Source organism: Mustelus asterias, unplaced genomic scaffold (genome assembly GCF_964213995.1).
Source record: "Mustelus asterias unplaced genomic scaffold, sMusAst1.hap1.1 HAP1_SCAFFOLD_192, whole genome shotgun sequence".
NCBI lineage: Eukaryota > Metazoa > Chordata > Chondrichthyes > Carcharhiniformes > Triakidae > Mustelus > Mustelus asterias.
Window position 1 is genome coordinate 217788 of NW_027590185.1, and position 12304 is coordinate 230091.

The window sequence follows — 12304 nt, forward strand, 5'->3', positions numbered from 1 at the left end:
TTCATTAATCGAGGGATTGAGTTTAGGAGTCGGGAGATAATGCTGCAGCTTTATAGGACCCTGGTTAGACCCCACTTGGAGTACTGCGCGCAGTTCTGGTCACCTCATTACAGGAAAGATGTTGAAGCCATTGAAAGGGTGCAGAGGAGATTTACAAGGATGTTGCCTGGATTGGGGGGCATGCCTTATGAGGATAGGTTGAGGGAGCTTGGTCTCTTCTCCCTGGAGAGACGAAGGATGAGAGGTGACCTGATAGAGGTTTACAAGATGTTGAGGGGTCTGGATAGGGTGGACTCTCAGAGGCTATTTCCAAGGGCTGAAATGGTTGCTACGAGAGGACACAGGTTTAAGGTGCTGGGGGGTAGGTACAGGGGGGATGTCAGGGGTAAGTTTTTCACTCAGAGGGTGGTGGGTGAGTGGAATCGGCTGACGTCGGTGGTGGTGGAGGCAAACTCGTTGGGGTCTTTTAAGAGACTTCTGGATGAGTACATGGGATTTAATGGGATTGAGGGCTATAGATAGGCCTAGAGGTGGGGATGTGATCGGCGCAACTTGTGGGCCGAAGGGCCTGTTTGTGCTGTGGCTTTCTATGTTCTATGTTCTATGTTGTCAAAGGATACAGTGGGATGTAGATCAGCTGTAGATATGAGCGGAGAAATGGCAGATGGATTTTAATCCGGGCAAGTGTGAGGTACTGCACTTTGGGAGATCAAATATTAAGGATAAGTATACAGTTCATGTACAGAGGTCTTGGGGTTCAAGTCCAGAGCTCCCTGAAATTAGCCACACAAATATTTATCGGTAAAGAAGGCATATGGCATGCTGGCCTTTATTGAGTACAAGAGTCAGCGTGTCATGTTGCAGCTTTATAAAACTTTGTTTGGGCCGCACTTAGAATATTGTGTTCAATTCTGGTCACCACATTACAGAAAGGATGGAGAGGTTTTGATGAAGATGCAGAAGAGGTTTCCCAGGATGCTGCCTGGACTGGAGGGTGTGAGCGACTGACAAACGAGGGTTGTTTTCTCGAGAGCGGTGGAGGGTGAGGGGAGATCTGATAGCAGTCTATAAAATGAGAGACATAGAATCTTTTCCCCCAGAGTTGATATGTCTAATACCAGGGAGCATGCACTGAAGGTGAGATGGGGAAAGTTCAAAGGAGATGTGAGAGGTAAGGTTTTTTACACAGAGAGTGGTAGGTGTCTGGAATGCGCTGCTAGGAGTGGTGGTGGAGGCAGATACGATAGGGGTGTTTAAGGGGGTTTTAAATAAGCACATGAATATGTGAGGAATAGAGGAATATGGACCAAGGGCAGGCAGAAAGGAATAGTTTAATTTGACATCATGTTCGACACAACATGGTGGGCTGAAGGGTCTGTTCCTGTGCTGTACTGTTCTATGTTCTATTGTGATCTCCATTTAGAAAAAGGAAATAGAGGCACTGGAGAAGGGGCAAGAAAGATTCACAAGAATAATCCCAGAACTGTCATCACTTCTGAACTCACTGGTGTTTCACCAAGTTTGCTGACTGAGTGAATCCCTTCCCAGTCAGAGCAGGTGACCAGCCTCTGCCTGGTGTGAACTCACTGGTGGGACATTAGTTCCCGAGAGCTTTTGAAGCCGCGCCCACATTTAAAGGGTCTCTCCTGGGTGTGATGATGTTGTGTCTGGGCAGGCTGGATAACTGAGTAAATCCTTTCGCACACACCGAGCAGGTGAATGGTTTCTCCCCGGTGTGAACTCACTGGTGTTTCAGCAGTGTTGGTGATATTCTAAACCTCCTTGAACAGTGAGAGCAGCTGAACGGCCTCTCCCCGGTGTGAATGTGCTCGGGGATCATCAGTTCCTGAGAGCTTCTGAAGCCGGCCTCTCGGGCAGAGCATTAAAGGGGCTCTCCTTGGAGTGAGTGGCTTTGTGTTTCAGCAGGCTGGATGAAGCAGTGAATCCCTTCCCACACACACAGCAGGGGAATGGTCTCTCCCCAGTGTGAACTCGCTGGTGTACCCGCAGGCTGGATGACCATTTAAACCTCTTTGTGCAGTGAGAGCAGCTGAATGGTCTCTCCTCAGTGTGAATGCGCTGGTGGGACACCAGATCCTGAGAGCTTCTGAATCCGCTCCCACAGTCAGAGCATTTAAACGGTCTCTCATTGCTGTGAGTGAGATTGTGTCTGCACAGGTGGAATGACTGAGTGAATCCCTTCCCACACACCGAGCAGGTGAATGGATTCTCCCCAGTGTGAACTCGCTGGTGTACCCGCAGGGTGGATGACCATTTAAACCTCTTTGAGCAGTGAGAGCAGCTGAACGGTCTCTCCTCAGTGTGAGTGCGCTGGTGGGACACCAGATCCTGAGCGCTTCTGAATCCGCTCCCACAGTCAGTGCATTTAAACGGTCTCTCATTGCTGTGAGTGAGATTGTGTCTGCGCAGGTGGGATGAATGAGTGAATCCCTTCCCACACACAGAGCAGGTGAACGGCCTCTCCCCAGTGTGACTGCGTTTATGAATTTCCAGTACAGATGGGTATCTGAATCCCTTTCCACAGTCCCCACATTTCCACGGTTTCTCCATGGTGCGGGTGTCCTTGTGACTCTCCAGGTTAAACAATCAGTTAAATCTCACACAGAACACGGGTACAGTCTCTCCCGCTGTGAATGCTGCGATGTATTTTCAGGCAGTGTAACTGGTTAAAGCTCTTTCCACACTCAGTGCACTGGAACACATTCACTCGGGTGTGTGTATCTCAGTGCATTCCTAGTCACAGTGATGTTTACAATCTTTTGAAGCCAAGAGGCCAAACAAACATTTCTCCTGCTAGATTCAAAGGCCAATGATATTCAGTTCCCAAGAAGTCGAGTCACTCTGTCAGATCTCGATGTGATGTTGGAGATTTCTGTCTGATTTCTCCTTGTCTAATATCCTGTAAGTCAATTTAGAAAAAACATCGTAATTCAGAATACGATCGAAATTCAAATCGACATTTCTAGTTTCTATGGAGCATTCATTAAAGACACAGTCATGGAGCATTAAACCTGCCCAGCAGGGCCTCCCGTATCAGCACACAGGCAGCTGCTTTGTGAGACTGCCAGCAGTACAGACAAGTCAGAGATAAGGGTGTCCTCAGAAGTGGGATTCATTGTGAAAGCTCAGGGACGGTTGATAAGATGCAGCAATTCTGTGATTCTAATGAACATTCTTTCCTCTCTCATTCCCCAAAAGCCGTAAATCTCCATCCCACACACTCTCCCTCCATTCTCACTCTTCTGTATCTAATATTCACCCTCCCAATTCTCCTGAAGGTGCTGATTGAGGCTGATTGACAGATCCATGCTCACTGCTTCCTGTCCAGCACAGAAATCATAACAAATAGGAGCTGCAGTCAGCATTCGGCCCATCGAGTCTGCACAACCATTCATTCAGATTATTGGTTGATCAACCTCTGCATTATTTTCCCCACACTGTCCCCCATATCCATCGATATCTTCAATATCCAGAAACCTATCAATCCCTCTCTTGAAAATTCTTGATGACTGAGGCTCTGTAGTCCTCTGGGGTAGAGAATCCAAAACATCACCACATCCTTGAGTGAAGAAATCCTTCCTCATCTGAGCTTTCTCTCCATTTTCCAGCCTGTTCCCAATAATTATTGACTCCCTTGTCATTCAAAAACTGTCTAACTCATCCTTGAATATATTCAATCCCTCCACTGGTCCCTATGGAAGAGAAATCTAGACACTAACAATTCTCTGAGGGAAGAGATTGTTGGAAATATATAATATAACTGCAGTCCAAAATTACACAGCCAGATATAATAAGTGTATTTTATTACAGAGCTATAAATAATATATCGAATCTGTACCATATAACAACAGGGGAGTGGATAGCCTCGTGGTATTATCGCTAGACTATTAATCCAGAAACTCAGCTGATGTTCTGGGGACCCAGGTTTGAACCCTGCCACAGCAGATGGTGGAATTTGAATTTAAATACAAAATCTAGAATTAAGAATCTACTGATGACCATGAAACCATTGTCGATTGACCAAAAAACCCATCTGGTTCATTAATGTGCTTTAGGGAAGGAAATCTGCCATCCTTACCCAGTCTGGCCTACATGTGACTCCAGAGCCACAGCAATGTGGTTGACTCTCAAACAGCTTCTGAAATGGCCGAGCGAGTGTAAGGGAAATTGTACTGGATATTGTATGAGTTTAGTATGGAATCCAGATTCATAGGTCTTAGTGAAATGATAAAGTAGATTTAGGTCTTAGTGAAGTGATAAAGCAGATTTAGGTGAGTAGTGAGATGGGTATGTAACCAATGTAACCTAAAGTAACTTCGTGTGACCTAATGTGATCAAGTATAGATGACATGCTCAAGGCAGAGGAAACAGGGAAGTAAATGGCAGTCACTGATTAGCAAAAGCAGACAATAGTCACTTAAGAAAACAATGAATACTGCTCAGTGGTCTAACTTAATGTTGGACCATAAAAGTCAGCAAAGAGGATGTCTTTTCTAACACATTCGGCCTAAGTCAGCAAAGAGGATGTTTTTTTCTAACACATTCGGCCTAAGTCAGCAAAAACTACGATTATTGTGCAAGCAGACAGTTGAGGTAAGGGCAGAGATATAACCACCATGGTTTAAGAAACAAAGAAATGTAACAGGGAGCGACAAATCGCGAATAAAACGGATAAAGGGTCAACTAAAAACAATGGTGGCCAAAGAAACAAGGTCAGGCTGTAAAGTAAGATAAGAAACAAGGACAGGATGTAAAAGTGAGATAAGAATCCTGAGATATGAAGCTGAAATGTATTTAAAGACTGAAAGCCTGAGGGCTCTTTGGATTGCTCCGGAGATCCCGACTTTATTCTGCTTGTGCTGCGAAATAAAGTCTATTGCTTGAAAGATCACTGCTCAGACTCTCTGTTTTAATCGATGTGAATAAATTGTCGTCCTGGGGAACCACGACACGAGCCATTCAGTTCAAGGGCAATTAGGGATGGGCAATAAATGCTGGCCCAGCCGGCAATGCCCGTGTCCCAAGGATGAATAAAAAAAACATCAGACACGTCTCTGTCCTGTATTAGTTTACTGTCCCCTTTAATATATTTCAGAAATTAGATGGGCACATGAAGGAAATAAAGTTGCAGGGGAAAGGGAATATAGAAAGGGAATGGGACTGACTGGATTGTTCTACAGAGAGTCGGCATGGATTCGAGTTACTGAATGGACTCCTTCTGCGCCGTAATGACTCGATGAGTGAAAATATATAACATAGCTTCAGTGCTACATTATAAAACGAGAATTAATAATAAACGTACTTTGTTACAGAACCATAAATATTATACCAAATCTACAATATAACAACACAAGGCATATCTCTGTCCTATATTAATTTATTGTCCTTTTAAATGCCAGCCATCACCTGGGGAAACCAGCCCTTTAATTGTGAACATTAGGAAAGGGACCTTTTAGCCAGACAAATCAATGAGTCAAGCTGAGAGAGCAAAGGATGTCAATGTCTTTAAGAGAAAGAGAAACCTGGGCCAACCTTTCCAGAGTCTGCAGCCTCCCTGGATTCACTCCGTTTCCCTTCAGTTGCTGCAAGTCCCCAATTTCCCCCAGAATGAGAAAAGAACTGGAAAGGGAGAGAAAAGAAAGTGTTTTACTCACAGATGTTGAAGACAGAAGGAAGTTTGAGTCTGTCTGAAGCTCAATCTTCATTCAGAGTGAGAGCAGCAGCAGCTTTGCTGGGCAGGAATGAGCAGCCGAACAAGCTCATTGTCCACTTCCGCATTCAGACAATGGGGGAGCTCTGATTGGCTGGAGGACCAGAGAACGTCCGGTCCTCCAACTTTCCATTGGCCAACACCTCAGCAGCAGGTCAAAAGGTTGGCTCCCCCCCGCACATGCACATCTTCCCCTCTCCCTTGGAAATGCGCAGTCCTGGGCCGAGGGAGGGGGCGATCAATACGCGGCTTCTCGCTCTGGCCGGAGCCGTCAGCCGGTTGCCTGGAAACCGTGGCTGGAAGAGGTGGAGGGGGAGGGGGAACAATGGGTGGGGGCGGGGCTCCCGGGTCCGCGCGCCCGGGCCTGCGCACCGGAGACGTCATCGCGGAGCAGAATGATTCCTATTGGCTGATTTAGGCAGAGCTCTATTATGGACGTCACAATGCGGAAGTTGTCCAAACTCCCTCCTTTGGGCAACATCTGGGAGGAAATCAATGTTTCCCCCTTTCCATTTCTTTTCTCATTCTGGGGGAAATTGGGGACTTGCAGCAACTGAAGGGAAAGGAAGTGAATCCAGGGAGGCTGCAGACTCTGGAAAGGTTACAGATGAAGACCGGATTCAGGAACAGGACTAGGCCCAGGTATATTTTTGTTTCTCTCTCAAAGACATTGACATCTTTTAGTTCCCTCAGTTTATCTGGCTAATAGGGTAGCCTCTTACCCAATGTTCACAATTCAGTTTTCCCAGAAGAGGGCTAACATTTAAATGAACAGTAAATTTGTATGGGAGAGAGATATGTTATTTATGATCCCATATTTTTTGTCTTGAAATATACAGCAGTGTGGCTGCTTTATCAATTTCCAGTGATGCAGAGATTACAACATAGAAGGAAATGCATTTGGCAACTTAAATCCATGCTAACTCTCCATGGTAGCCATGATGTGGAGATGCCGGCATTGGACTGGGTTGGGCATAGTAAGAAGTCTCACAACACCAGGTTAAAGTCCATCAGGTGAGTGACCTGAGGAAGGAGCAGTGCTCCAAAAGCTCGTGATTCCAAATAAACCTGTTGGACTTTAACCTAGTGTTGTGAGACTTACTGTACTCTCTGTGGAGCAATTTGGTCAGTTCCATTCCCTTGAGCTCCACGTCACATTGGAATGGATGAGAGTTCCAGATGAAGTGAGACTGGGGTGGAGTCGGGCGATGTCACTGAGATGGGAATAGGCGATTTTGATGATGTTGTGGATATGTGGTTGGAAGCTCATCTTGGGGTGAAATATTTCACCATGGTTGTGAACAGTTTGGTTCAGCCTCAGACAGTTACCAGGAAGATAGAGTTGCTGGTGAGGGAGTGGAGTTTGCAGTGGGGACTGAAGACAATGGGTTCAGTCTTCCCAGTATTTATATGAAAGAAGTTTCAGTTATTTTAGTACTGGATTTCAGACAAGTCAGGATTGTGTGCGAGTTGTGGGGGGAGAAACTCGGAGGTGATGGCGTTCACATCTACCTGCTACCTCGGTCCTTCTAGGTGGTGGAGGTTGAGGATTTGGGAGATTCTGTCAAAGTTCCCATTGAGTTCTAGATGTATAAAATCCCTCTCCTTCACCCCGGCCCCTTCTACTTCTCTCTGTCTCCACTTGAGACCAGGTGCCAGATTTCCTTTCTTGACAGACATCAGCATAACACTTGGGTTTTTATGATAATCCAGCAGCTTTCCTCTGTGTGGGTTTCCTCCAGGTGCTCAGGTTTTCTCCCACAGTCCAGAGATGTGCAGATTAAGTGGGTTAGCCATTTCCCTTAGTGTCCCAAGACATGTAGGTTAGATGGATTAGCCATGGTAAATGTGTGAGGGTATGGGGATAGGGTGGGAGAGAGGCTCTGGGTAAGATACTATGTGAGAGAATTGGTGCGACCCATGGGTTGAATGTCCTCCTTCTGCACTGTAGGGACTCTATGATAATGTGGGAAAATGTGAAACTGTTCATTTTAGAAGGGAGATCAGGGGAGTATTATTTAAATGGGGGAAAATTCTGTAAAGCTGCAACACAACAGGACTTGGGGGACTTCTGCACAAAACACAGAAACCGTCAGTGTACCCGAACAAAACACAGAAACCTAGCACACAGGTGCAGTTGGTAATCAGGAAGCCTAATAGAATGTTGGCCCTTATTTCAAGTAAAGTAAAGTTTATTCATTTGTCACAAGTAGGCTTACATTAACAATGCAATGAAGATACAGTGAAAATCCCCTAGTCGCCACACTCTGGCACCTGTTCAGGTACACTGAGGGAGAATTTAGCATGATCAGTTCACCTAACCTGCATATCTTTGGACTGTGGGAGGAAACTGGAACACCCGGAGGGAACCCACGCAGACACAGGGAGAATGTACAAACTCCACACAGACAGTGACCCAAGCCGGGAATCGAACCCGTGTCTCTGGCGCTGTGAAGCAGCAGTGCTAACTGCAGTGCCACCGTGGTTGGAGTATATGAGTAGGGAAGTCTTGCTGCAACTGTACAAGGTACTGGCGAGACTATATCTGGAGGACTGTGAGCAGTTTTGGTCTCCTTATTTAAGGAAAAATATTATTTCATTGGAGGCAGTTTACAGTAGATTCACTTGGATTATCCCCGTTATGGAGGGATTGTTTTATGAGGAAAGGTTAAACAGGTTGGGCCTCTCCTCATTGGAATTTAGAAGAATGAGGGGTGATCTCATTGAAGCATATTGGATTCTTAAGGGACTTGACAAGGTAAATGCTGAGTGGATGTTTCCTCTCATGGGAGAGTCTGGGACCAGAGGGCACAGTCTCAGAATAAAAGGTGCCAATTTAAGACTGAGATCAGGAGCAATTTCTTCTCCCAGAGGGTTGAGAGTCTTTGCAACTCCTTGCCACAGAGAGCTGTGGGGGCAAAGCCCTTGTGTATATTTTTGAACAGTAAGGAAATCAAGGGTTACGGGAAAAGGGCAAGAAAGTGGACATGAGGAATGTCAGATCAGTCATGATCCTATTGAATGGGTGACATTCAATCCCTTCCCTGCAGGACATCAGTGAATCACTTGGGTTTTTATGACACTCCAGAATTTTCATGGTCACTTTTTCCTGGTGCCGGCCCCAGAAATTACCAGATTCATTCAGCTCAATTTCACAACCTGCCTTTGTGTTTTTGTGGGTTCTCTCTCACTTTTTTTTCTTTTAAATTCAGTGTCACAGAGTTTTAGAAGAGGAGGATTTGCAGTCAGGACTCTTCGAACAAACATCACATCAGGATCTGACGGAGCTGCCCAGTTAACGGTAACTTGATTATCATTCGGATTTTAAACATTGAAGGAAAAAGCATTGTTCACAGTAGATGAAACTGTTCTCTGCGTGGACGAGGCTTCAGTTGATCATCTGGCCTCAGGAGCTACAAATATAAACATCCTGGGGAGGAACCATGGAAGAGTGAGGACAGTGATGAGGGATTCAGTTACCTGTCTGAGCTGGAAGCTCATTGTGCACCGGGGAGAGGCCGTTCACCGGCTCTGTGTATTGGACTGATTTCACTCCATCAGCCAACCTGTTGGCTCACTGACATATTCACACTGGGGGGAGATTGTTCAAATGCTCCAGAGATGGAAAGGGATTCATTCAGTCATCCCACCATATGACACACAAACGTGTTCACGCTTGAGTGATTTTGTTAATTACCCAGATTACGAGAAGAGCTGTAAAAGTTCCAGGGAAGTGATATCCTATCAATGTGTCCACACTGACGAGAGACTGTTCAGGTGCTCTCACTTTGGGATTGAGTTCAGGCGATTATCTCACCTCACAGTGCGCCAGCAAATTCACACTAGGGAGAGGTTATTCCTCTGCTCTGACTCAAGTTGAAAAAAATTACAAGTAAATCACTATTTGCTACAGACCAAAGAAAGATACTTTATTAGAAGAGTAAGGGTCACAAGGTAAAACAAGCCAAGTTCCAGAATATTAAACATCCAGTCCAGTTATAGAGATTATAAACATCAACAGAAACAAACCCAAACTATCAGAATGAACAGAGTTCAGTCTTGGATGTCATTAACAGCAGCAACAACAGCAGAATCCAAGCCCAGTAATCACTGCTGAACTCGCCGGTGTGTCAGCTGATTGGATGATCGATTGTATCTTTCTCACATGTGGAGCAGGAGTCTGGTCTCTCCCCAGTCTGAACTCGCTGGTGTGTGTCTTGGAGGTGATGGTTTTCCCAGGCACCGGCTGCTCTTATCTTTCTGTGGGTGGAGTTATGGGTTTGGGAGATTCTTTCAAAATTCAAATTCAGTTGCAGATCTATGAAGTTCATCTCTTCTACCCTCTCCTCCCATAGAAGCCAGAGTCTTGTGTAAGCCCCGACTGGGTGGCAGGTTCCCTTCCCTAAAGGACATTAGTGAACCAGTTGGGTTTTTATGAGAAACCAGCAGTTTTCAGGGTCACTTTTTCCGAGCGCTGGCCCCACAAATTACAAGATTAATTTTGCTCAATTTCACAACCTGCCTTTGTGTTTTTCTGGGTTCTCTTTTACATTTCCTTGATTCTGTCTTAAATTCATTTTACAGAATGTTTGAAATGTTCACGATCAGGAAAGTCAAACCAAACATCACATCAAAATCTGACAGAGTCACTCGATTCATCAGGACTTGAATATCATCGGCCTTTGAACATGGAAGCAAAAAGCACTGTTCACACCAGGGAGAAACCGTGGAAATGTGTGGACTGTGGGAAGGGATTCAGATCCCCATCTGAGCTGGAAATTCATCGACGCAGACACACCGGGGAGAGGCCGTTCATTTGTTCCGTATGTGGGAAGAGATTCGCTCAGTTCATCTGCCTTCAGCTGCATGAGCGACTCCACACCGGGGAGAGGCCGTTCACCTGCTCGGAGTGTGGAAACGGATTCACTCGCTCATCCCACCTGCTGAAACACCAGCAAGTTCACACTGACAAGAGAGAGTTTCAATGCTCCAATTGTGAGAAGAGCTTTAAAAGCCCACACGGACTGAGGGAGCACCAGCGCATTCACACCGAGTACACACTGTTCAGCTGCTCTAAGTGTGGGAAGAGTTTCAGGACAGCAACCCACCTTCAGACACACCAACGAGTTCACACTGACAAGAGACCTTTTAAATGTCCAGAGTGTGGGAAGTGCTTTAAAAGTTCTGGTGAACTGATGTCCCATCAGCGAGTTCACACTGAGGAGAGACCGTTCAAGTGCTCTCACTGTGGGACTGGGTTCAGGCGATCATCTCATCTCACTGTACATCAGCGAGTTCACACTGGGGAGAAGCCATTCATCTGCTCCAAGTGTGGGAGGGGATTCGCTCAGTCCTCCAACCTGCTGACGCACCAACAAATTCACACTGAGGTGAGGCCGTTCACCTGCTCCGAGTGTGGAAAGGGATTTGCACGATCATCCCACCTGCTGACACACCAGCGCATTCACACTGGGGAGAGGCCGTTCACCTGCTCCGAGTGCGGGAAGAGATTTACCGAATCATCCAATCTGGTGAAACACCAGCGAGTTCACAGATGACGGCTCTGCTCTGATTCTGCTGTTGTTAATCAGATTCAGGACTGAACCCTATTCATCATGACATTGGGGGAGTGTTGATGATGTTGCTGCAAAGTACAGTAACTGGGCTGGAGTCGACAGAATTTGCATTCATATAGCACCTTTCACAACCTCAGGACATCTCTGTGCGCAGTCAGCCTCCACAAGCAGCAATGTGATGAGGGGCAGTGACCTGTTTGCAGTGAGATTGGGTGAGGGGTAATATTGGTTTCAGCGGGGTAAACCACATCAACAATGTGATAATGAGCAGTGTTCTGTTTTTAGGGAGATTGGGTGAGGGGTAATATTGGTTTCAGCAGGGTGAGCTCCCTCCTCTCCTTCCAAATAGAAGCCGTGTGATCTTTCACCTCGGAGAGCAGACGGGACCTTCGGGTTAACATCCTCATAGCAGTGAAGTGAAGAACCTTCATTCTGAGACTATTGAAGAATCAGCACTTAATCAATAGATGTACTTGTCAGACTGGTAATATAACCTGTAACACAAAGTCTGTAATGTTTTATTATAATAAATAATATGATTTTAAGTACACTGGTCATAAATCATGAGAACTGTCAAATTATGTTTTCCAGCCAATCTAGAAAGATAAGGTCGAGCTCACAAAACATTTATGGCTTTGACAAGTTACATTAAGTTGGGAATAAATGGGACCTTACCCAAGCTGCCTCATTTATTCAGTAGACCTTTGTACTCAGACATCAGGAGATGCTAGTAGGTGTCAGGGGCCAATCAGACAATTAAGTTAATCAATTATCATTCAACACTGAGGCTAATTTGAGTTAAGTAAATGTGAGTTGAAGGGGTTAAAATAAAGGTTTTGAGTCGCCAATCTGTTAACATGTCCTTGTCTGATGATCATTTCATGTCTTTGGCCTGATCGACCGAGGAAAGTTGTGAGAAGTCTGTTTCATTGTTAAAGATGAGCTTTCTCCTCCTCCTCTCCATCACTGTTAATTCAAACTTTGCTTTTTATCTTTC

At 45.6% G+C, this 12304-nt stretch overlaps 2 protein-coding genes across 2 annotated transcripts; one reads left to right on the top strand and one right to left on the bottom strand.

The window, feature by feature from the left end:
• Nucleotides 1-797: 797 nt before the first annotated feature.
• LOC144485356 (uncharacterized) lies at nucleotides 798-5796 on the bottom strand. Its single transcript, XM_078203553.1, has 2 exons — nucleotides 5676-5796; nucleotides 798-2920 (listed from the first exon to the last, which is right to left on the bottom strand). Exon 2 carries the CDS (start codon nucleotides 2569-2571, stop codon nucleotides 1840-1842), a length of 732 nt encoding a protein of 243 aa, XP_078059679.1. The 5' UTR covers nucleotides 2572-2920; nucleotides 5676-5796; the 3' UTR covers nucleotides 798-1839.
• A 4579-nt stretch (nucleotides 5797-10375) lies between these two features.
• Nucleotides 10376-11959, top strand: LOC144485357 (uncharacterized). The gene has a single exon (XM_078203554.1). The coding sequence runs from the start codon at nucleotides 10420-10422 to the stop codon at nucleotides 11287-11289; it is 870 nt and encodes a 289-aa protein (XP_078059680.1). The 5' UTR covers nucleotides 10376-10419; the 3' UTR covers nucleotides 11290-11959.
• Nucleotides 11960-12304: the final 345 nt, after the last annotated feature.